General features: G+C 40.7%; 1 protein-coding gene across 3 annotated transcripts; it reads right to left on the bottom strand.

Annotated features, from left to right (window-relative positions):
* Positions 1-939: 939 nt before the first annotated feature.
* LOC105925763 (NLR family CARD domain-containing protein 3) lies at positions 940-13,201 on the bottom strand. 3 transcript variants are annotated; one of them, XM_036127300.1, is made up of 14 exons: positions 12,606-13,201; positions 12,394-12,519; positions 12,068-12,196; positions 11,871-11,981; positions 11,445-11,537; positions 11,097-11,183; positions 10,103-10,172; positions 9,736-9,946; positions 7,853-9,641; positions 6,880-7,053; positions 6,081-6,254; positions 2,799-2,972; positions 2,627-2,673; positions 940-1,501 (listed from the first exon to the last, which is right to left on the bottom strand). In XM_036127300.1, exons 2-14 carry the CDS (start codon positions 12,483-12,485, stop codon positions 951-953), a joined length of 3,702 nt encoding a protein of 1,233 aa, XP_035983193.1. In that variant the 5' UTR covers positions 12,486-12,519; positions 12,606-13,201; the 3' UTR covers positions 940-950. The 3 variants fall into 3 exon arrangements, with proteins under 3 accessions (XP_035983193.1, XP_035983192.1, XP_035983194.1); XM_036127299.1 differs by having other exon boundaries at positions 12,394-13,201; XM_036127301.1 differs by having other exon boundaries at positions 11,445-11,534; positions 12,394-13,201.
* Positions 13,202-21,969: the final 8,768 nt, after the last annotated feature.

Below are 21,969 nucleotides of genomic sequence, written 5' to 3'. Positions count from 1 at the left end.
CATTGTCTCTGTACTGAAATGTGCTATACAAATAAATTTGCCTTGCCTTAATGAGGAAAATATGGATCAATTCTGTCTTTCCAAATTTTATTCCTATAGCATTACCATTGTTGCCACAAAGTGTCTGACAGTTAAAGGTAAAATAGGCAGTAGACATGTCATCGTTTCTCTTAGGATGTGTGGATCACTTGTTTTTTTTTTTTTTTAAATCAACATCTGGTATACATTTAATGCTAATAGAAATATAATGTGCTCAAGCACATCAGTGTCAGCTAGTTTCACATCAACTGGTGGCCTATAAAAAGATTTCTCATTACCAAAGTGTTGCACAGAGGGGAACGAGGTATTTGCCCTTGATTTGAGCAGGTAAATAAGATGATCTGCCAGTGGAATAAGATTTTTGCACTTAAAATAGTAACAATTCATCTCCATCATCTTATTTCAAGTGCCGTATATCTAATTATCTTATTTTAGGGGTAAAAATACTCATTCTATTGGCAGATCATCTTATTTACCTGCTCAAATCATAGACAAATACACCAATTTCAAGAATATTTTACTTATTTTTAGTTCTCTTTTTGCAGTGTGACGTTCCTTGCAAATTAAGTTGCTTTGATTTCTTTACATACGTTGATTGTTGTTACTGACATCTGGTGTGAAATTTATGGCAGCTGCCCCATTAGTTATAGTTAAACTGCGAAAAGCATTACACGTTCAATAGTTATTTTACCTGCTGCACAAGATTAAGAATTAATCACAACATTCAAAAATGTAGCAAGAACAAGTTTCCCTCATATGGTGCAGCCCTTTTTTCTACTATAAGATCTATAATTACTGCTTTCATTTCTCAGTACTTCTTGACTAAGTATTTCAGTTCTGCAAATCATCCATTTGGTACTGGAGTTAATCTTTAAACTGATTATTTTTTTTTTTTTTTAAATGGAAAACTCCTAGAGAGAGCATAAAGACACAAAGGAATCATTCTTGGACCTGAGTCTAAATCTGAAGCCAAAGCCAGGATACAGCGGTTCAGTAAATGTGGTGTTGAAGGTGTGGAGGTGAATCAGAGCATCGTTACAAATTCTGTAAAACGACAAGCTTCCTGCAGGATGGTCCACATACACGGCTATCTTCTTCTGGGCAGCACAGCAGGGCGAGATAAATAATCTTTTCTTCTGGTGATAAACGTAGTAACCACCCCCATCTGAGCAGCTCAGACTCCAGGAGTGCTCATTCCCACCAAACCTGCAGTCCGCCCTTTCCACTCTCCTGCCGATTCCTCTGTAACTCACCGAAACATCCACCCATCCACTCCATTCCACCTCCCAGTAACAGCGACCGGTCAGACCATCGCTGCACAGCAGCTGAGGGCAGTCCTGAAATCTCTCTGGGTGCTCCGGGTACGACTGGTCCTCTCTGACGTGCATGGCCGTCCTGTTGTTGTCGCACAGCTTTAACTGGCTGTTAACCGAGTTTGGGTCAACTGTGGGTTTACAGTAATCTGAGAGAGAGAACAAGACAGAATACAGCGGCAGACATTAATTCAATTTATTTATATAGCGCCAATTCATGATATATGTCATCTCAGGGCTTTTCCTAAAGTCAAATTCAATCAGATTATACAGATTGGTCAAAAAGTTTCCTCTCTAAGGAAACCAACTAGATTACATCAAGTCTCTCAAAGCAGCATTCACTCCTCCTGAAAGAGCGTAGAGCCACAGTGGGCAGTCGTCTTGCACAATCAATTCTGCAAATGGTTTTAAAAATACTCACCTGTTCACTGTGACTTCTCCTGCATTGTCTACATTTAAATTGTTTACTTTTAAATCACTGCTGCACCTTATACTGTCATTTAATTTTTACTGCAATTTTACAAGCTGTATGCAACGAAATTTCGTTCTGTACTCACTCTGTGCATACAAAATGACAAATAAAGTTGTCTAAGTCTAAGTCTAAGTCTGCATTGTTGATGGCTTTGCAGCAATCCTTCATACTGAGGCAAGGCAAATTTATTTGTATAGCACATTTCAGTACAAAGACGATGCAAAGTGCTTTACATGATTAAAATATAGGAAAATAAAACAAAATAAAAGCAAGTTGGAATAAAATGTAGAAACAAAATAAAACATGGGAAAATAGAAACTAAAAGCAAATATTAAAAACAGTTGGACTACAACGTTGAACTAATGATGTTTCAGTCATGTCATGCTTTTAGGACCATTCTTTGCATCATGAAATCAAACTTTCCACCCTGGGGAAAAGACTGGCTCTGGAAACTTTGCCTTTGGCCCATTATAGCAAGCATGAGCAAGCATGAAGCGACAGTGGAGAGGAAAACTCCCCTTTAACAGGGAGGAAAACCTCCAGCAGAACCAGAACCAGGCTCAGTGTGAACGCTCATCTGCCTTCACCCACTGGGTCTTAGAGAAGACAGAGCAGAGACACAGAAAGCACAGAAGCTCACATTGACCCAGGAGTACTTTCTATGCAAGATGGTAATAGTGGATGATCTGTCTTTCCTGGATGATGTCACAGCTAACAGAACAAATCTGTTCAGCTGCTCGCATGCTACAAGTACAGTTTGGGCTGAACCTTTGTTAAGTTGTTCTGCTAAAGCTACACTTACATTTTCTCAGGCCAGGAATCAACCATTTTTCCCCAGAGGGCTCCATCCTGTTTAAAAAAAAAAAGGGAAGACAGAACAAAACAATCTCTTTAAGCACAGCTGTTGCTTCGTCCCTAAAAACTAAAAACAGCTGGGATTGTAAATCTCAGCCTTCTACAAGCGCCACTGACACCTCAAGACATCCAGCCTCCACGCTCGATCTTTCAGCTTTGCCGAGAAAAGTTTCACCCCCGAGTCTCCTGGATGGTTGTAGCTGAGGTCCAGCTCTGTCAGATGGGACGGGTTGGAGCTGAGAGCTGAGAAGAGGGACCTGCATCCTTCCTCTGTGATCAAACACCCCGACAGCCTGCAGACAGACAAGGCCCAATCAATGCTAAACCTCTCACAGGAAATATCCTCATTACAACATCAGTGTTGAGCTTTAATATTGCACAACACAACATCGGGAGAACTGATACACTTCAAGTCATGCATTCACGTTCTGTATGCCAATAATGTATCTGGTTATTTGCTTTATGGTTTCAGCAGGTTTCATTCTTCAAATGTCACTGAAGGTGACCTAGTAGCCAAACACCTGCAGCAATATTAAGGGTAAAATGGAGGTAATACACCCCCCACCACACCCAGAGCCCTCGAGCATGCATCTGACCCAAGCTTTTTATTTAACGTGTGAAATGATCTAAATAATGTTTATACAACACCCAAAAAAAAAAAAAACATTGGGGCCGTACAAACTGCTGAGTACTATTTGGAGTTGCTGTAATGACATTTCAGAAAATTGCAAAATTGCAACGCAAAAATGGAACTAAAAATAAGTAAAATGTTCTTAAAATTAGTGTATTTTTCCTTGATTTAAGCAGGTAAATAAGATGATCTGTCAATAGAATAAGATTTTTGTACTTAAAATAGGAACGATTCATCTCCATCATCTTATTTCAAGTGCAGTTTATCTAATAATCTTATTTTAGGGGTCAAAATACTCATTCCATTGGCAGGTAATCTAAATTAGGTGACCTAGTAGCCAAACACCTGCAGCAATATTAAGGGTAAAATGGATGTAATACAACCCCTACCACACCCAGACCCCTCGAGCATGCAACTGACCCAAGCTTTTTTTATTTACATGTGAAATGATCTGAATAATGTTTATACAACACCCAAAAAAAACGAAGGAACAATTTTTAATCCGAGTAAAACATCAAGTTGTGTTGTTGCAGCTGTCAGGCCACACACATTTTTTTCCCCACTTCATGTTATTTTACTGCTTTTCTGCAGTTTTGCTTTTCACAAAGGTCAGTCTAACTGCTGGTAGCATGATATAACACTTGGACTCATGTGGTAAGAGTATGCAGGCAGTTTCTGGAGGATGAACGAATTAATCACAGTAGCTACGTTTACATGGACAGTAAGCAGTAATCGGAATAAAGTGCCGGTCGGAATAAAGATGCATCATGTAAACACCCCGATCAGAATATTGTCAAAGGATGATGCTCAATAGAAATTAAATTGTAATCCAAATGAGACGGGTGGTTTATGGCGATTAATAAACCGATAAATGTGCATGTAAACGCTTGTCAGGTTATTCCAGATGTGGCAAACTGACCCGAGTGCGCCCGACGTAAACGTGACACATTTCCAAGTTGAATGGCAGAAAAACGTCGGGAAGCAAAACTGTCGGCGCTCCTAATACAACCTTTGTATTTGATACATTTAAAAAGCTTAAAATGATCATTAATTCAGTAAAAATTATAATTTTTTCAGTAAAAATTATAATTTATTCAGTAACGTTTCAACTGGTGCAAGTCCAGACTGGGCGCTCCAAAGACAAAGAAACTTGTGTAATCCTGCTTTGTTTATTATTTTTTGCTGTTCAGCAAAGAAGGAAGTTCTTCTTCTTCTGTGGTTTTTAGGGGAATTTGATAACCGCGCATGTCACCGTGGTTCTATTCTGAATAAAGCCAGGTGCATATACACGCACATTATGATCGGATTCATTGATTGTGTGCTCATATAAACAGCACAATCAGAATACGTTTTGTTTTTTAATCCTCAGAATTGAGTGATTCCATATTTTTTCCCTTCTGCTTGGTCTAAAAAACTAACCGTAACTGACTACCGCATTTTTTTTCTTGATTTCTTTTAGTGTTTCTTAAAGCCAGACAGTTGCCATTTGAAATTACTTTAGTTTTGTGTCATGTCTGTGATCTGTTTTTTTTTCCCTACAAAATTAAACAACTGAATGAACATCCTCAGAGGTCGGTGATTCCATAATTTTTGCCAGGGGTTGTACATTTCAATCCGGTCGGGGAGATTTGGCATGTAAACATAGCTGCTGGCTGCCCTCCATGCTCCCCTGACCTAAAGCCAATAGAACATCTGGAGGACTTCATGTTTATGCACTGCAAAAAACATGAAGATTTTTCTTATTTTTAGTTCTATTTTTGCAGTGTGTCCGTCCAATGCCACCAGGTTGGACTCCAAACTGTCCAGGAGCTCAATGACGCCCTGGTCAGGATCTGGGAGGAGAAACCCCAGGACACCATTCATCATCGCATAAGGAGCCCCGACATGGTCAGGCACGCATACGGGCACATTGGGGCCGTACAAACTGCTGAGTACTATTTGGAGTTGCTGTAATGACATTTCAGAAAATTGCACTGCAAAAACGGAACTAAAAACAAGTAAAATGTTCTTAAAATTAGTGTATTTTTCCTTGATTTGAGCAGGTAAATAAGATGATCTGTCAATAGAATAAGATTTTTGTACTTAAAATAGGAACGATTCATCTCCATCATCTTATTTCAAGTGCAGTTTATCTAATTATCTTATTTTAGGGGTCAAAATACTCATTCCATTGGCAGATAATCTTATTTACCTGCTCAAATCTAGGACAAAAATCACAAATTTTAAGAACATTTTACTTATTTTTAGATCCGTCTTTGCAGTGTGGACTAGCTTGCCAAATAATTTTTTCTGTTTTACTTTCTGTGTGACTTTAGGTTAAGCCCTGTGGGCAGATCACTTCCATCAAAGGAAGTAGAGTCCCTCAGTTTCCGACATAACAACCATTCTATATCAGTACGGACATCAGGCAGGATTCCTTTCCAATTTAGAGCTCTGTTAGCAGCTGCTACACTGCAAAAACGGAACTAAAAATAAGTAAAATGTTCTTAAAATTTGTGATTTTGTCCTAGATTTGAGCAGGTAAATAAGGTGATCTGCCAATAGAATAAGATTTTTGCACTTAAAATAGGAAGAATTCATCTCCGTCGTCTTATTTCAAGTGCAGTATATCTAATTATCTTATTTTAGGGGTAAAAATATTCATTCCATTGGCAGATAATCTTATTGAACTGCTCAAATCTAGGACAAAAACACAAATTTTAAGAACATTTTACTTATTTTTAGATCCGTTTTTGCAGTGTACACACACACACACACATTGCATCCTGACCTGAGGATTTTGAGCTTGCAGTTTGGACTCCTCAGTCCAAACGAGATCAGCTTCACCCCTGAATCCTGCAAGTCGTTGTTGCTCAGGTCCAGCTCTGTCAGAGAAGAGGACGGCGAGCCGAGTACAAGAGACAGAGTCCCACAGCCTCTCTCAGAAAGGTTACACAGAGTCAACCTGTTCATATAAAGAAAACACTACCATTAACATAAAAACAAGGACTTGATTGGAAGTAACGTAAAATTAGACTGAACTAAATCAAAATAGGAAATTCAAAAGGTTGTTTACAGTTCAAGAGTAGAACGTTTTAGGTTTTTACAAGATAATCATAAGAATGTTTTTATTATCTTAAAACCAGCACTTGATAGCTAAACACTGCAAAAAGGGAACTAAAAGTAAGTAAAATTAATGTCTTTCTCCTTGTTTTGAGCAGGTAAATAAGACCATTTGCCAATGGAATAAGATTTTTGCACTTAAAATAGGAACAATTGATCTCCACCATCTTATTTCAAGTGCAGTTTATCTAATTATCTTATGTTAGGCATCAAAATACTCATTCCATTGGCAAATTGTCTTATTTACCTGCCCAAATCAAGGAAAAATACACAAATTTCAAGAAAGTTGTACTCACTTTTAGTTCCCTTTTTGCAGTGCAAGTTGCTACAATTTACCATTAATTGTTAAGTCCACCAAATCTGACCTTCATATTGAAATTTAAAAAAAAAGTAACCTATAGAAATTACGCAACAGGTATAAAACCCCCAAACAGAGGAGACATATTGTGAATAAAAGTGGAGAGGACCTGAGAATTTCCAGTTTACAGCCTGGACTCCTGAGCCCAGCTGACAGCTGCTTCAGTCCTGGGTCCTTCAGGTCGTTGTTACTGAGGTCCAGTTCTCTCAGGACGGAGGACTGGGAGCTGAGCACCGACGACAGAGCTTCAAAGCTTCCTTCTGACAGGTTACAACCACTCAGCCTGAAAACAAATGCATCGACAGAAAAGCAGTTGGACTAAAATCCATTTTTTTTGGGTATAAAGTGTTGGAGAGCAACTATTTACAGAATGTTTGCATTGATTTATTTCACACTTTTAGTCTTCTTACACAGGTCTAGGTCAGCATTTCTCAAAGTTCAGGCGTTAACCAGGATCTGGACTCAATGGAGAGACTATTTTAAATATGAAATTTTAATGTTTCTATTGATCAGAATATTATTCAAGAGAACAGCTTTTAATTTAATTGGACATCAAACCTTGTTGAACATAAAGTCCAACCAACAAGCAAGTCTATGTATTAAACTGATTGACCTGTACTTAATGCTTTGTATGATTATATAAACTCTAAAACAAGTAATAAAATTAGATTATCTCACTGCTGCAACTGTCTTCCCTTCCATGTGGAGGCAAACCCACTTCAAACATTTTACCAACACCTAATGGACGCGTCTAATTCCCTAATTGTTACATAGCCAAAAATTGCAGACCTCTGCGATTTGGGAATTGCGTTTTTTTAAAATCACGATTATATTGAAAATGCGATTAATTGTTCAGCCCTAATCTACAACTCGTTAACAGAAACATTTAATTCCCCTTCGAGATTAATTAAGTCATTCTTAATTGAACTGAAATATAACTTGTTACCACAAGAAATCTCCATGTTCATTTCAACTGTATGTTGCAGTTTTATCGTTTAGATCTTTGTAACTAATGTCCATCTGAATCCTTTTCAACTATAAAGATGGTAAAGTAGAAGCAATCTAAATGTTACGGTACTTACAGAGCTTTGTTGGCTTCTCTCACCACGGGCAGCAGCCTCAGGAGAGCCTCGTTGGAAGCGGAGAATCTCTTCAGCTCAAACACGTCCAGATGTTTCTCTGAGGACAGTAACAGGAAAGCCAGCGCCGACCAGTCGGCCGCCGACAGCTCGTCTGTGGAAAGCTGCTCCGAGGTCAGAGACTGTTGAATCTTTTCCACCAAAGAACGATCGTTCAGCTCATTCAGACAGTGAAGCAACGTGATGCTCTTCTCCACGGAGAGAGCTTCGTTTAACTTTCCTTTGATGTACTGGCCCGTTTCGCTGACGGTGATCGGGCTGACGTCCATCTGCGGGACGACACTGCCCTTTCTCAGGAGGCCTTGCAGGAGAGCCTGATTGCTCTGCAGCGAAAGACCCAGGAGGAAGCGGAGGAACAAGTCAAGATGCCCATTGGGACTCTCGAGGGCCCGGTTCACGGCGCTCTGGTAGAAATCTCCAAAGTCCGACGACGGGTTCTGTTCTTCCAGAAGATTGACGTCAGAGTTGAAAAACGTCAAGTGGACATGAAGAGCGGCTAGAAACTCCTGAACACTCAAATGTATGAAACTGAACACCTTGCCTTGGTACAGGCCTCCTCTCTCCTCCTGAAAGATCTGAGTGAACACTCCTGAGGAAATCGAGACGGACGCGACGTCGATGCCGCACTGATCCAGATCCGATTCGTTAAAGAGCAAATTTCCTTCCTGCAGCTGCTCGAAGGCCAGCTTCCCCAAAGACTTGATCATCTTTCTGTTCTCTGGACTCCAGGGGTGACCCGCCGTAGCGCCTCCGTCGTACTTAAAGCTCTTCACTTTGGTCTGAACCACAAGGAAGTGGATGTACATCTCGGTCAGCGTTTTGGGCAGCCGCTCTCCTTCGCGGCTTTCGAGCGCGTCCTCCAGAACGGTCGCGGTGATCCAGCAGAAGACGGGGATGGTGCACATGATGCGGAGGGCTCTGGACGTCTTGACGTGGGAGACGATCCTCCGGGCCTGCTCTTCGTCGCCGATTCTCTTTGCGAAGTACTGCTCCTTCTGCGGGTCGGTGAACCCTCGGACTTCTGTCAGCCTGTCGACGCACTCGGGGGGGATCTGACTGGCCGCCGCGGGCCGCGTGGTTATCCAGAGGCGAGCGGAGGGGAGCAGGTACCCTCTGATGAGGTTCGTCAGCAGCACATCCACCGAGGCCGGCCGCTCAACGTCGGTGAGGATCTCGCTGTTGCGAAAGTCCAAAGGGAGGCGACACTCGTCCAGGCCGTCAAAGATGAAGACGACCTGGAGCTCCTCAAACCTGCGGATTTCTTTGGTTTCGGTAAAGAAGTGATGAACCAGCTCCACCAAACTGAACCGCCTGTCTCTGAGCGCGTTCAGCTCTCTGAACATGAACGGAAACACCAAGCAGACGTCCCGGCTGCTTCTGTCTTCGGCCCAGTCCAGGGTGAACTTCTGCGTCAGGACCGTCTTGCCGATGCCCGCCACTCCTTTTGTCACCGCCGTTCTGACGGGTCGAAGTTTCTCCGGAGCGCTTTCGAAGATCTGCTCCGGCGCGATCTTCGTTCCCGCTCCGTTCGGTTTCCTGCTCGCCGCTTCGATCTGCCTGATCTCATGCCGGTCGCCACCCGACGCTCCTCCGCCCTCGGTCACGTAGAGCTCTGTGTAGATCTGATTCAGAAACGTCTGGTTTCCTCCCTGTGCGACCCCTTCGAACACACGCTGGAACTTCCTCTTCAGCTTAGATTTGAGTTTTTGCTGACCAACTGCGGCGAGAGTTCCTAAGAGACCAGAGCAAGTCAAAATATTTCTCGCGTCAGTGAAAAAGGAAGCAGAAGATTGATTTCTCTACACGTCATTTAACGAAATCCTCACTGCTCTGTAGAAGCTCGGCCAGCTCTTTCTGCTTCATCATCCTCAGGAAGTAAATGCTGATTTTCAGAAATGCTTCTCTGCTGCTCCTCTTCTCCTCATCATCATCTTCCTCCTCATCCCTTTGACTGTCATCAGGGGAACCCGGAGTTAAAGCCCTGGACATCTGCTTCAGCTCGTTCCTCGCAAAAGCAACAATGTTTTTCTCCAAAACCTGGAACAGATCATTTTTGGTTAACCTTGGCCGGCTGAAATATGGGAGGTAAAAATAAAGATTTAGACATGGATAAAACCGACTGAAAGCCAATTAAGTATAAAAACAGAAGCAAAGCAAACCAGATTTTATTCAAAGTGTTGTCAATGTACACACCGCAAATATGGAGTTGAGGTGCTGCTGCTCTGACTGATGCCTGGTGACCTCCATGCCCTTGTCTTCAAATCTGTGAGGAAATAAAAAAAAAATTTAAACAGCTCACATTAAAGTAAGGAGCCCTTCTCATTACTTTACATTTGCTTTAAAAGTGAGACATTTTTGTGATGTTAAAGTCATTTTTGGCACCAATTCTTCATGTGTCCGTGTCATTCCTGATGGATTTTTCCAAGTTTTAGTTTTTTTTTAAAAACTGCCAAGATTAAAATACTCTAAAAAGTAAAACTGACATTTCTCTGACTCTGCTGAGTTCTCCTACTGTTCTCCAATTTGCATTGCTTGATTGTTATTTAATATATTAACTTTTTGTTCTCTTTCTTTTTCTCTTCATAGTAGGTACTCCTGGTCTGGCGTTATGTTAGCTGTGACATCATCCAGGAAAGACAGATCAACCACTATTACCATATAACATAGAAAGTACCCCTGGATCAATGTGAGCTTCTGTGCTTTCTGTGTCTCTGCTCTGTCTTCTCTAAGCCCCAGTGGGTCGAGGCAGATGAGCGTTCATACTGAGCCTGGTTCTGGTTCTCCTGAAATTTTCCTCTCCACTGTCGCTTCATGCATGCTCAGTATGAGGGATTGCTGCAAAGCCATCAACAATGCAGACGACTGTCCACTGTGGCTCTACGCTCTTTCAGGAGGAGTGAATGCTGCTTGGAGAGACTTGATGCAACCTGCTGGGTTTCCTTAGAGAGGAAACTTTCTGACCAACCTGGAGGATCTGATGGAGTCTGACTTTGGAAAGAGCCTTGAGGTGATGTGTATCGTGAATTAGCGCTATATAGATAAAATTGAATATTATATAAATGAATTACACACAACACAAGTGATCTATTTAAAGTGTTAGGCTGGGTAACTGATGATTATGTTGGCTTTAGTGACAGCCTTCAGGTCGTCTGCATTGTTGGATCTTGTGTTTCTCTAAAATCCTTACCTGGGATTTCCTTTGTGGAGTCCACACAGGTCACTCTTTTTGAATCTAGGATCAGGTCCACTGCCGTCTGAAAAGTCCATTTTCCTCCTTATGAACACACAGATGTCAAACACATCTGAACCATTGCTGTTATTGTGGTAATTTTTTTAAAAAACATTTGTTGAATTCCTTGTGTTACTACAACACTAACCATGAATCCTCTTAGGGAACCACAGTAGACAGAAAATATGTGTTCTTCTTGTACATAGTGGGTTTAACATTCACTACCCTGTACATCATTTTTTTTTTTTTAAACTGGACTGATCACTTTGAGAGCCTGTAAATGTAAACCCAATTTCAGGAGCTTACTTCTTTGCAGACGGTTCCCATTTATTCTGCTGACAGCAGCCATCATCAGAGCTGCCGTTTGGTTCAAAACGAAGTTTCCTCTGACAATTTCTGCTGAGGAAAAAGATGTCTTAGCAACATTAACAGTCTTCTTACAAATTTGCAAACTAATTACTGTCAACAGATGATGCCGGGGAAACGGCAACAAAACTAGAAGGTTTAGAGTACTGGATCAAACCATAACACTTATATGCGCTCCTAGGATATTTTAACCTTTGTTTATTAAGCAGGACTTTTTGATTGGATACATTGAAACAAAACAAAAAGACAAATAGCCTGAGCATGTAAATTTGACTTGCATCAAAGCTATCCTCGTTTTCAGACCGCCGTTGATTATTCTATTAGCGTTAAATCGTAACACAATCCGTTTGAACGACGGTAGCTTACATCTGTTCTGCAGATAGATGAATTCCTTTAAAATTAATGATGTCCTCCTTTGACATGTCTGTCCTGCACGACAGGCAGCTGGAAGCTGAAGGATGTTTTTTGTAGTCGTTTCTGAAACAAAACAGACACGGGTCGTTAAAAACAACACGATCTTACCCTGTGTTTCATGTTTCAAACTTTTTTTTGTCCTGTCGTACCTTCCATCAATAGTAGAAGAGAAATAAGGAGGAGAATGCTTGGACCGGTCACTTTTCATGGACACACAGCTTGGTTCAGGAACGGGTCCTGGTTCGGTTTCAGGTTCAGCAGGAACTTGAATCTCTGAGCTTCAGAACATCAGAAAGCATGAATAATATGAGGTTAGTTTCCTTCAGGATTAAACCAGAGCCTCCAGTGCGCTGGCCGCTGGGAAACTCTGCTCCCCAACTTAAGCCCAACCAGCATGGGTTACACACGCAGCCCTTTTACAACCTAAAAACCCGCCTGTCAGCGTTTACTCTGACCTGAATCTCAGTCCTCCCACCTTTGAGTTGTGCTTTGCCTCACATCTTCTCCACGTTGAACCATTTTCCATAACGAACCGGCCTCCTCTCGGTCCTCCTCAAACTGATTCATAGCAGAACACCAAACCCGTCACAGCCACAGCAACCTATCAAGACAACGTGTTACTGCATCAGTCATAACAGAGCACAGATCGACCGATAGCGATTATTCTGACATCAGTCTAACCGATACCAGATATTTGCTGCCAATTTTTTGGGGCCGATTCTTGGAAGCCGATATTTTTCTTCTTCCTTTTACATTATAAAAATGACAACAATGACAAATGTTACACAAGTATCAAAACTTGATTTCAAACCAGCTAATATAAACAACCAGCTTCAGACCGCAGTTTGAGAGGTGCAGAGAGAAAAATGCGGCGCTTTGCTCACACTTAATGAATGCGTCACAGCGAGAAAAGAGATTTTTTAGTTCATAGGGGAGAAGGATATGATTTTATGTAAAGTTAGATGCTGTACACGTGGCGATCGGTCATTATGTGGATACATGATTCTCCATGGGAACGAACACTTGCTCAGCAGTGGCAGCTCACCAGCTGGAGGTCAGACGTGGGTTTTATGATACAGACACACGCCACTGTTCCCTCCTGCTCACAGTGAGAAAGAGTCAGATTTTAAAGACCAGCTACAGCTAAATTAGACAATTAAAACTACATTAATGTGTCACTCTGGAAATACCAGAATGACACATTAAAAAAATGACATGCTGACAGCGGTCATCATACATGCACAACTCTAAAAAACATTCAAGGACTTTCAAGGACTGGTGCTTTTTTTTATTATTATTCTTAAAAGTCCCAATGCCTGGAACTTTTTTTTTTTTTTTTTGTCAAATTCACACATTTTAAAAGGATTTCAAGGACCTGGGGGAACCCTGTTTTTACTATTTTGACACTTGTTAAATTCTCAGGGAGTGCTTTGTCTTATACATTCAGGCAACAGCACAGTAACTTACATTGTGCTGTAAAGTGACAACTACTCGTCTTTTTAGACTGGAACATTTAAATCTTACCAGATGCTAAAGACCATTTGCAGACCATAAGCTTCTTAGGAAGTCTTGTCAGGGTATTAATCTATTTGAACACTATTTTTTGTGCGCTATGTGTGAATCCTGAGCCGGTGTCTCGCCAAGATTTCCTTACATAATGACAATGACATTTTTTTTATAGTTTCTGTTTATAAACATCATATTGTACAATTACAAATGTGACCTTTTTAATTTAGCATTTCTACCCTGATAGTTTTCCTTAATTGTTGCTTTGCTTTTCATGGCCTATCTTTATTGTTGCTTGCTTTTTTTCCCTTTTTAAATAGTTTAAAATGGGTTTAAATGTGCTATATAAAATATATGCATACTCAAATTCTGCTGGATAATAGGACTAATATTAAATTGATATTTATTCTAACATCTAAAAACGACCGTAAACTCAGTAAAACTCACTCACTAAACATGTTTCCAGGTATTTTTTTATGAGCGTTGCAGAGCCATAAACAAGGCCTCCAGCACTTCTACACGCCTGTCTGTGCAATCGTAAAGCGATCGCATCTAGTCTGCTTATAAAGTGAAAATACAAGCAATTTCCCCAAATGTTTAATGGTCTATTTGCAGTATAGATGATCATCTTCACGAATGTAATTTAAAGCCTTCCCTGACGCTTTTCTGACTTGCAACTAATGGCTGCCGATAGTTTCCCTTAAAATTGAATCGCTAGATTTGGTCTCCAGTCGCCAGACGCCCCTACTTATCGGTGCTTACTTACCTTAAAGAAACTTTTTATATAAATAAATACATATATTTCTTCATCGTATTCCCTTATTTTTTTCTGCACCCTTCCACTCCCGCTTAATCGTTTGTTCTGGCTTTGTGCGTCACTTCCTTCGTGTTTATGGCCAATCACAGGCGACCTTTTCTTCTTCTTTTGTTTGGTAAAGTTGTTGTTTTTTTTGTTACTGTCCCTGCCATGTCAACCTAATGCAAGTACACCTCGCTGCAGCCTGCGGAAAGGGGGCGGGGACGGACCACTGTCAGTCTCATACCTTATATGGAAATGGGACCATTCCACTCCGGAAATTAAGGGGGCGCCAGTGACAGTATTTCCTGTACCAGCCGTGTTATAATAATTATAATATTAATAACGCCATTTGTTTGCCAACCATAAATCAAATTAATATTTTAGAGACAAATGTACATTACATTTACAACACATTTATCCATCCACACCTATCCCTATAGTGGGATCGTTAGGGCTGCTGCGGTGGATCCTGGACAGATTCCCAGTCCATCGCAGATTAAGAAAACATCCATCCATCCATTTTCTGACCCACTTAATCCCTTATGGGGTCGCGGGGGTGGTTGGTGCCTATCTCCAGCGTTGAGTAAGAAAACAGATATAACCAAATACTTGCTAGTGCTGAAGTTCGAATAACAGATTTTGATGTTTGAATGGTACTCTTAAAATAAATAAATTCAAATCTAAAATATAATAGCCTTTGCCTTATTTAATAAGGACTAGATAGAAAAGAGGTTTGGTCGGTAAGACATTTAGACAACAATTTTGTCCAATTTAGTATGTCCATTTACAGTGCACTTTTGTTCTGTTTATTTGCCAAATATTTCTCTTATTATTCACATTGTGAATACAATTTACAAACAAACCAAATGACTTTTGAACTTCTAACAAGTGGCATTCCGAAAACTAAGATATACTTCTTTGCAGGCGACCTGGCTCAACTATTATCATTGTTTACCATAATGTCTCATTGGAAACTTTTCTACATAAAACTGATTGGTGTCCCACTATTCCATTTAGAATTTCCACATCAATTCTACCAATTGCAATCGATTCATAAACTGCGCTCCAAATACCTTAAATATCCACTTTTTGCTAAACCAAAAGGGATTTATTTAAAACTTTAAATGTAACTTCAACCTGGAAAGACTCACACAGAGATAGGTTTTAGAAAGTTTATTTGACAAGAAATAATCTTTGGCGCTCGGAATCCGTCAGTAGACATGGTGCTGGTAACCGGCAGAGAGAATGATCTGCTGTGGATGAGGGTTTTTTTTCTACATGAAAACCTTTTTGAATAAAGTCACTGGATACATAAGTTAAACCAATGTGTAAATTCTAACTATAACTATCTTCATCTTATCTGCTCAGCGAATCACTTGATCATGCACCTCTGTCCCAGCCTAACGGCGGCGGTCTCATCTCCTCCACCCTTCATAAAGTCCGGCTTGATGTGTGCAATTGCTCCTCACCTGAGCTTTCCTCACCTCCATCTGGTCTCCACCTTTGTTCAGCATACATTAATCATATGTTTGCAATATGATTATGTAACCGAACAATGTTTTTCTCTGTGCTTGCTTTATTACAAAAAAAAAAATCTAATTCTGACTGGTAAAACATAAACAACTTAGCTGTATGTCGGATTTGTAAAGAAAATTTCTATTGATTCCAGTCATTTTTCAAAGATTTTAGGAAACATTTTATTTAAACATATAAAATATTGCAAGTTATTAACTTTGATTGTATGTCAAATTTTTAAAACAAGATTATAAAAATGTTAAACAATGCTGTTACAGTATAGTTACAATAACTTTATTGGTTCTACTCTCTTTAGAACATCTTACAGCCACAATGTAACTTTTTCTGGAACCGACAATATTTCTATGAAAACTAAATGAATGAATGAGCTACAACAAAAAGAACATTCAAAAATTTACATAATATTGAAATAACTCAAAACGAATGACCGCACAAGTTAAAAGGCAAATGTGCTTCATCAGAAATGTTTTAAAATGGCATGTCACACACACAAAAAAAAAAAAAAACGAACAATGTGTGACAACAGAAATATGGAAAACAACTGATTCATTCATTATTGACTTTCAGGGCAGCGTCCGGGTATGGCATCACAGTAGTAACGAGGGTACTCCCCTTCCATTTCTGGTGAAGCCCACACAGTCTTTATATGGCCGGTTGCAGGAAGAACACGTTTCGACCCCAAAAGGAATCCGATTTTCTGCTTTGAATGACTCTTAAAATTTATCCCAGTGGATCTCACCTGTTAATAAAAAATATATTTCACGTAGTTCAAATCTAATTTTGCATGTTTAAAGTGAAAATATTCAAAGGTTCTTACCATCCAGCCAAGCAAAGTGAGTCTTCTTCCCGGAAACTGGGTCAGACACAATGGCTTCAAAGCACTTGAAGGTCGATGCCAAGGTGTGTCTTGGCATGCCAGGGTGAGGTAAGCTGTGTCTCCCTGTGCTAGTACCACCTCCTGGAGAACAGCTTCAAGTCCATTCAAAGGCATCTGAAAATAAAAAAAATAAAAAAACAGGTGCATTGCAAGACAGTCATACCAGAAGAATAGCTATGACACGTGATTATGAGTGAATCTTACCTGTAAGATTGGCGATATCCTTTGCACCTGCATGGTGAAGAGCATTAAACGCTAGTTAATACTTTATATCGCTCAAGATCTTATCCTTTCCATCTCTAATGGTATAAAAAATGCTGTCCAAATAATGAATTTAATTTTTGTTTTAAATCATTTAGGGTTTTAGTGTCATTTGCACATTGTAAATTTAACTTTAACGTAAATTTAAGGACAAATCGTAATAGCTACTGACATAAAAGGAAAAGGTTAGTACTCATCAGGAAATATACAAATGATTGGTATAAAAAAGGCATGTTTGAAATTAATCACTGTAGATTTTTTAACTTTATTGTTACTGCTTTGTAGGATTTAACAATTAATTTTAGAAGTCACAATGGCTTCCAGTTAACAGATATATATTCTGCAAAAAATTAATTGAAATTGTAAAAGTGATATTGCTCAAACAGCCAAGGGCAGGTATTAACTAATTAGATTTACTCAATTATTCTGTAACGTTTGACAAAAAAAATAAAAAAAATAGGTCTATTTTTCCTTATGTTGTAATCTTGAGTAAATTTGTTGATACGCAACCCAATGCGTGTAATTTAACTGAATGAAGAACACATTTTAACCTACAAAAAAATAAAACACGATACACAGATAAATGTTGTTCATGCTAGGTTTCTTCTAACCTTAATTTGTTTTCTTGTAATAATATTTTTCATTTTTGGTTAGAAAATGCCGAACAGTGTACATAACTTCATTTTTATTCATGTCTGCTAAAATAAATGGGCAATATTACATCGCACATTATGATCAGTAAAACAGGACTTAATAATAGCCATCTCACAAAATACTTTGTTACTCTTACTTGTGTGTATTTTTGTTTTTGTTTTTTTGCACAGTTACTTATTAAAAATATATTGAAGCAGTGCTACTCGTTATTAGAGCATCACATCTGGGTACTACACCCACATATGATGACAGCTGTTAGTTTATAAAAAATATTTGACTTTCCAGAAATGTAACATTCATGTTCCAAAAACACATTTAAAAATAAAAGAAAAACACTTGAAAACTGATAAGCATGTAAAAAAAATATTTTATATTTTTCAAGTGTTACTTTACATACCGTTATGTTGAGCCATAGCAGCTTTTGCTATATGGTTCTGTACCTTGTGCGACTCATCGGCATTGTATGAGCAAGGGGGACATCAATATGTTGCAAATAGATAGATGCGTGGATCTGTGTGATTAAAATAACAAACAAATTCCATCTAATGGTGCCCTGCAGGAAAATAATTATCTATGCTACATGTTAGCCTTCGCTGTATAAATTACGAATTTCACTTGTCTACAGCTGTTAATTATATTTTAAACCTAATCTAAAAAATGATTTACTATGTGAAAACAAGTTTTAAGAAGGTAAAAATACCTTTTGCTGACTTCGTAGGTTTTGCATTATGGATCGTGTGCCGAACATCAGTGGAAGAACCTCTACTTCTTTTAATCGACTTCTCAACTCCGCTTCTTTAAGGTACTAGTGATAATGAAAATAGCGCCCCCTTCATTTCCGGAGTGCAATAATCCCATTTCCATATAAGGTATGGGACTGACAGTGGTCCGTCCCCGCCCCTTTCCGCAAGGCTGCAGCGAGGTCCTTCTCACCTAATGGCGCAGTTTGTTTTTCCAAATCTTTTTTTTTTTTTTTAAAGTAACTACAAGACAACTAGAAATATAAATGTACACAAAAGAACAGAACCCAGAGAGATTTTTCACGCATATATTGAATAAAGTGCGTAAACCAGGTGTTTCTTAAAGTTTTTTTTCTTATTAGTCAGAATTTTTTCTTGCCCAGACTCTGAAACACCAGAAAAGATGGAATAGTATGAAGACTAAACTTACATTTGTGAATGTAGTAATAGTGTTATTACATTTCTAACATATAGTTCTCTTTTTTTCTTTTGATATCATGAACTCCAAGCAGTACATTGTTGCAACCAAAACAGAAATATTTTTTCTTAATTTTGAAAACAAAATCTTTGAGTACAAGTACAAAGCTATAACAAGGAATAGAACATAATATGTAACAAAGTATACCAGAGGGAATAGGCGGGGTATGGAGCTAAATTGGGGCCAAATGTTTTGTTAATTACAAAAAAGAAATTTAGCTAAATAGGCTTCTACAATACAGTAAGTAAAAAAAAAAAAAAACCACAAAAATGATTATTAGAAATTAAATATATTTGTTGAGCATTCATATTTGTTTACATCTTTTCCGTTTGTAAGCCTACTTTGTTTGGAAAAGATGAAAATAGGAGGTCCTTAAAATAGCTTTAGAAAACAAAAATGTTTTCTTAAATTTTGTTGGACAATAGTATGGTGGGGAACTTTTTATTAAAACCACATTTTAGTAAAGCTGTCAACCTCATACATCTGCGTTATATATATATATATATATATATATATATATATATATATATATATATATATATCCTAAGGCCACCAAAGGATTATTGCACGGGTTTAGCACAGTGTATTAAATAGATTTTTGCACATTAGTTATTACAGTTATGGTTACAGTTATAGTGCAGCATTGTATAATCTGGTAGCAGCAGGGATGAATGACCTGCGGTTGCGCTCCTTTTTACAGACAGGATGTATAAGTCTGTCACTAAAGGAGCTGCTCAGCTCCTCTACAGTCTGGTGCAGGGGGTGGAAGGTGTTGTCCATGATGGATGTGAGCTTGGACAACACCCTCCTCTCGGCCAATTCCTCCACCGAGTCAAAAGTGCAGCCCAGGACAGAAGTGGCCTTCATCACCAGCTTATTCAGCCTCTTTCTGTCCCGCTCTGCACTACCAGGGGCCCAGCAGACGATAGAGGAGGGCTGAGGCCACCACAGAGTCATAGAAGGTCTTAAGGAGGGGTCTGCTCACTCCAGAGGACCTCAGCCTCCTCAGGAGGTTGAAGTGGCTATGGCCCTTCTTGTATAGAGCAACGGTGTTATGCGTCCAGTCCAGTTTGTTGTTGACGTGAACACCCAGGTATTGGGTGCTGAGTGACCTTGAAGGGCAGGATCCATGGACTCCTACAAAAGAAAGAAATATTAAATCAATTATTAATACTCTGTTTTTGTCACAGTTAAAACTGTAGGCTTTTCACAAGAAGCGGCTGAGATAACTATTTAATATCTCTTGTTTCAACTGTCAACTATCTTGCTGTTTGAGCCAGCACAATAATTTAGAAAAGGGGTCACCGACCTTTATGAAACTGAGAGCTACAGTACTTCAATAGTGTTGTGTCATACGAAAGGCTACCAGTACTGACCTTTGAACTAGAAGAGTCAGACTTCACCTTAACTCTATGTAAAATAAGCACATTTTTCATGCTTTGTTATTGGTATTCTGTCCGTCCGTCCATCTTCTTTCGCTTATCGGGGGTCGGGTCGCGGGGGTAACAGCTTCAGTAGGGAGGCCCAGACGTCCCTCTCCTCAGCCACTTGGGCCAGCTCCTCAGGAGGAATCCCAAGGCGTTCCCAGGCCAGCAGAGAGACATAGTCCCTCCAGCGTGTCCTGGGTCTTCCCCTGGGCCTCCTCCCGTTGGGACGTGCCCGGAACACCTCACCAGGGAGGCGTCCAGGAGGCATCCTGACCAGATGCCCGAGCCACCTCAACTGGCTCCTCTCGACGTGGAGGAGCAGCAGCTCTACTCTGAGTCCTCCCCGGATGACTGAGCTCCTCACCCTATCTCTAAGGGAGAGCCCAGACACACTACGGAGAAAACTCATTTCAGCCGCTTGTATCCGGGATCTCGTTCTTTCGGTCACGACCCAAAGCTCGTGACCATAGATGAGGGTAGGAACGTAGATCGAGCGGTAAATCGCGAGCTTCGCCTTTTGGCTCAGCTCTCTCTTTACCACAACGGATCGGTACAGCGCCCGCTTCACAGCAGACGCTGCACCAATCTGCCTGTCGATCTCCTGCTCCATCTTCCCCTCATTCGTGAACAAGACCCCAAGATACTTGAACTCCTCCACTAGGGGCAGCACATCCTCCCCAACCCGGAGAAGGCACTCTACCCTTTTCCGGTTCAAGACCATGATCTCGGATTTGGAGGCACTGATTTTCATCCCGGCCGCTTCGCACTCGGCTGCGAACCGCTCCAGTGAGAGCTGTAGATCACGCCCTGATGAAGCCAATAGGACCACGTCATCCGCGAATAGCAGAGACGCAATCCTAAGGCCACCAAAACGGATCCCCTCAACACCTTGGCTGCGCCTAGAAATTCTGTCCATAAAAGTTATGAACAGAATCGGTGACAAAGGGCAACCTTGGCGGAGTCCAACTCTCACTGGAAACGAGTCCGACTTACTGCCGGCAATGCAGACCAAACCCAACTGCTCTTCCTGAATCCGAGATTCGACTATCCGACGGACCCTCCTTTCCAGAACCCCTGAATAGACCTTACCAGGGAGGCTTAAGAGTGTGATTCCTCTGTAGCTGGAACACACCCTCCGGTCCCCCTTTTTAAATAGGGGAACCACCACCCCAGTCTGCCAATCCAGGGGAACTGCCCCCCGATGTCCACGCAATGCTGCAGAGCCGTGTTAACCAACACAGCCCCACAACATCCAGAGCCTTAAGGTACTCAGGGCGAATCTCATCCACCCCCGGAGCCTTGCCACCGAGGAGCTTTTTAACAACCTCGGCAACCTCAGCACCAGAGATGGGAGAACCAGACCCAGAGTCCTCAGGCTCTGCTTCCTCAATGGAAGACGTGTTGGTGGGATTAAGGAGGTCTTCGAAGTATTCCACCCACCGAAACACGACGTCCCGAGTCGAGGTCAGCAGCACACCACCCCCACTGTAAACAGTGTTGGTACTGCACTGCTTCCCCCTCCTGAGACGTCGGATAGTGAACCAGAATCACTTCGAAGCCGTACGGAAGTCTTTCTCCATGGCCTCTCTGAACTCTTCCTACGCCCGAGTTTTTGCCTCGGCGACCAGCCGAGCCGCCTGCCGCTTCGACTGCCGGTACACATCAGCTGCTTCCGGAGTCCCACAGGCCAAAAAAGCCCGGTAGGACTCCTTCTTCAGCTTGACGGCTTCCCTCGCCGCTGGTGTCCACCAGCGGGTTCGAGGATTGCTGTCG

Source organism: Fundulus heteroclitus, chromosome 23, assembly GCF_011125445.2.
Source record: "Fundulus heteroclitus isolate FHET01 chromosome 23, MU-UCD_Fhet_4.1, whole genome shotgun sequence".
Lineage (NCBI taxonomy): Eukaryota > Metazoa > Chordata > Actinopteri > Cyprinodontiformes > Fundulidae > Fundulus > Fundulus heteroclitus.
The sequence above is the reverse complement of the archived record's forward strand: the minus strand, read 5'-3'. Positions and strand labels throughout refer to the sequence as shown.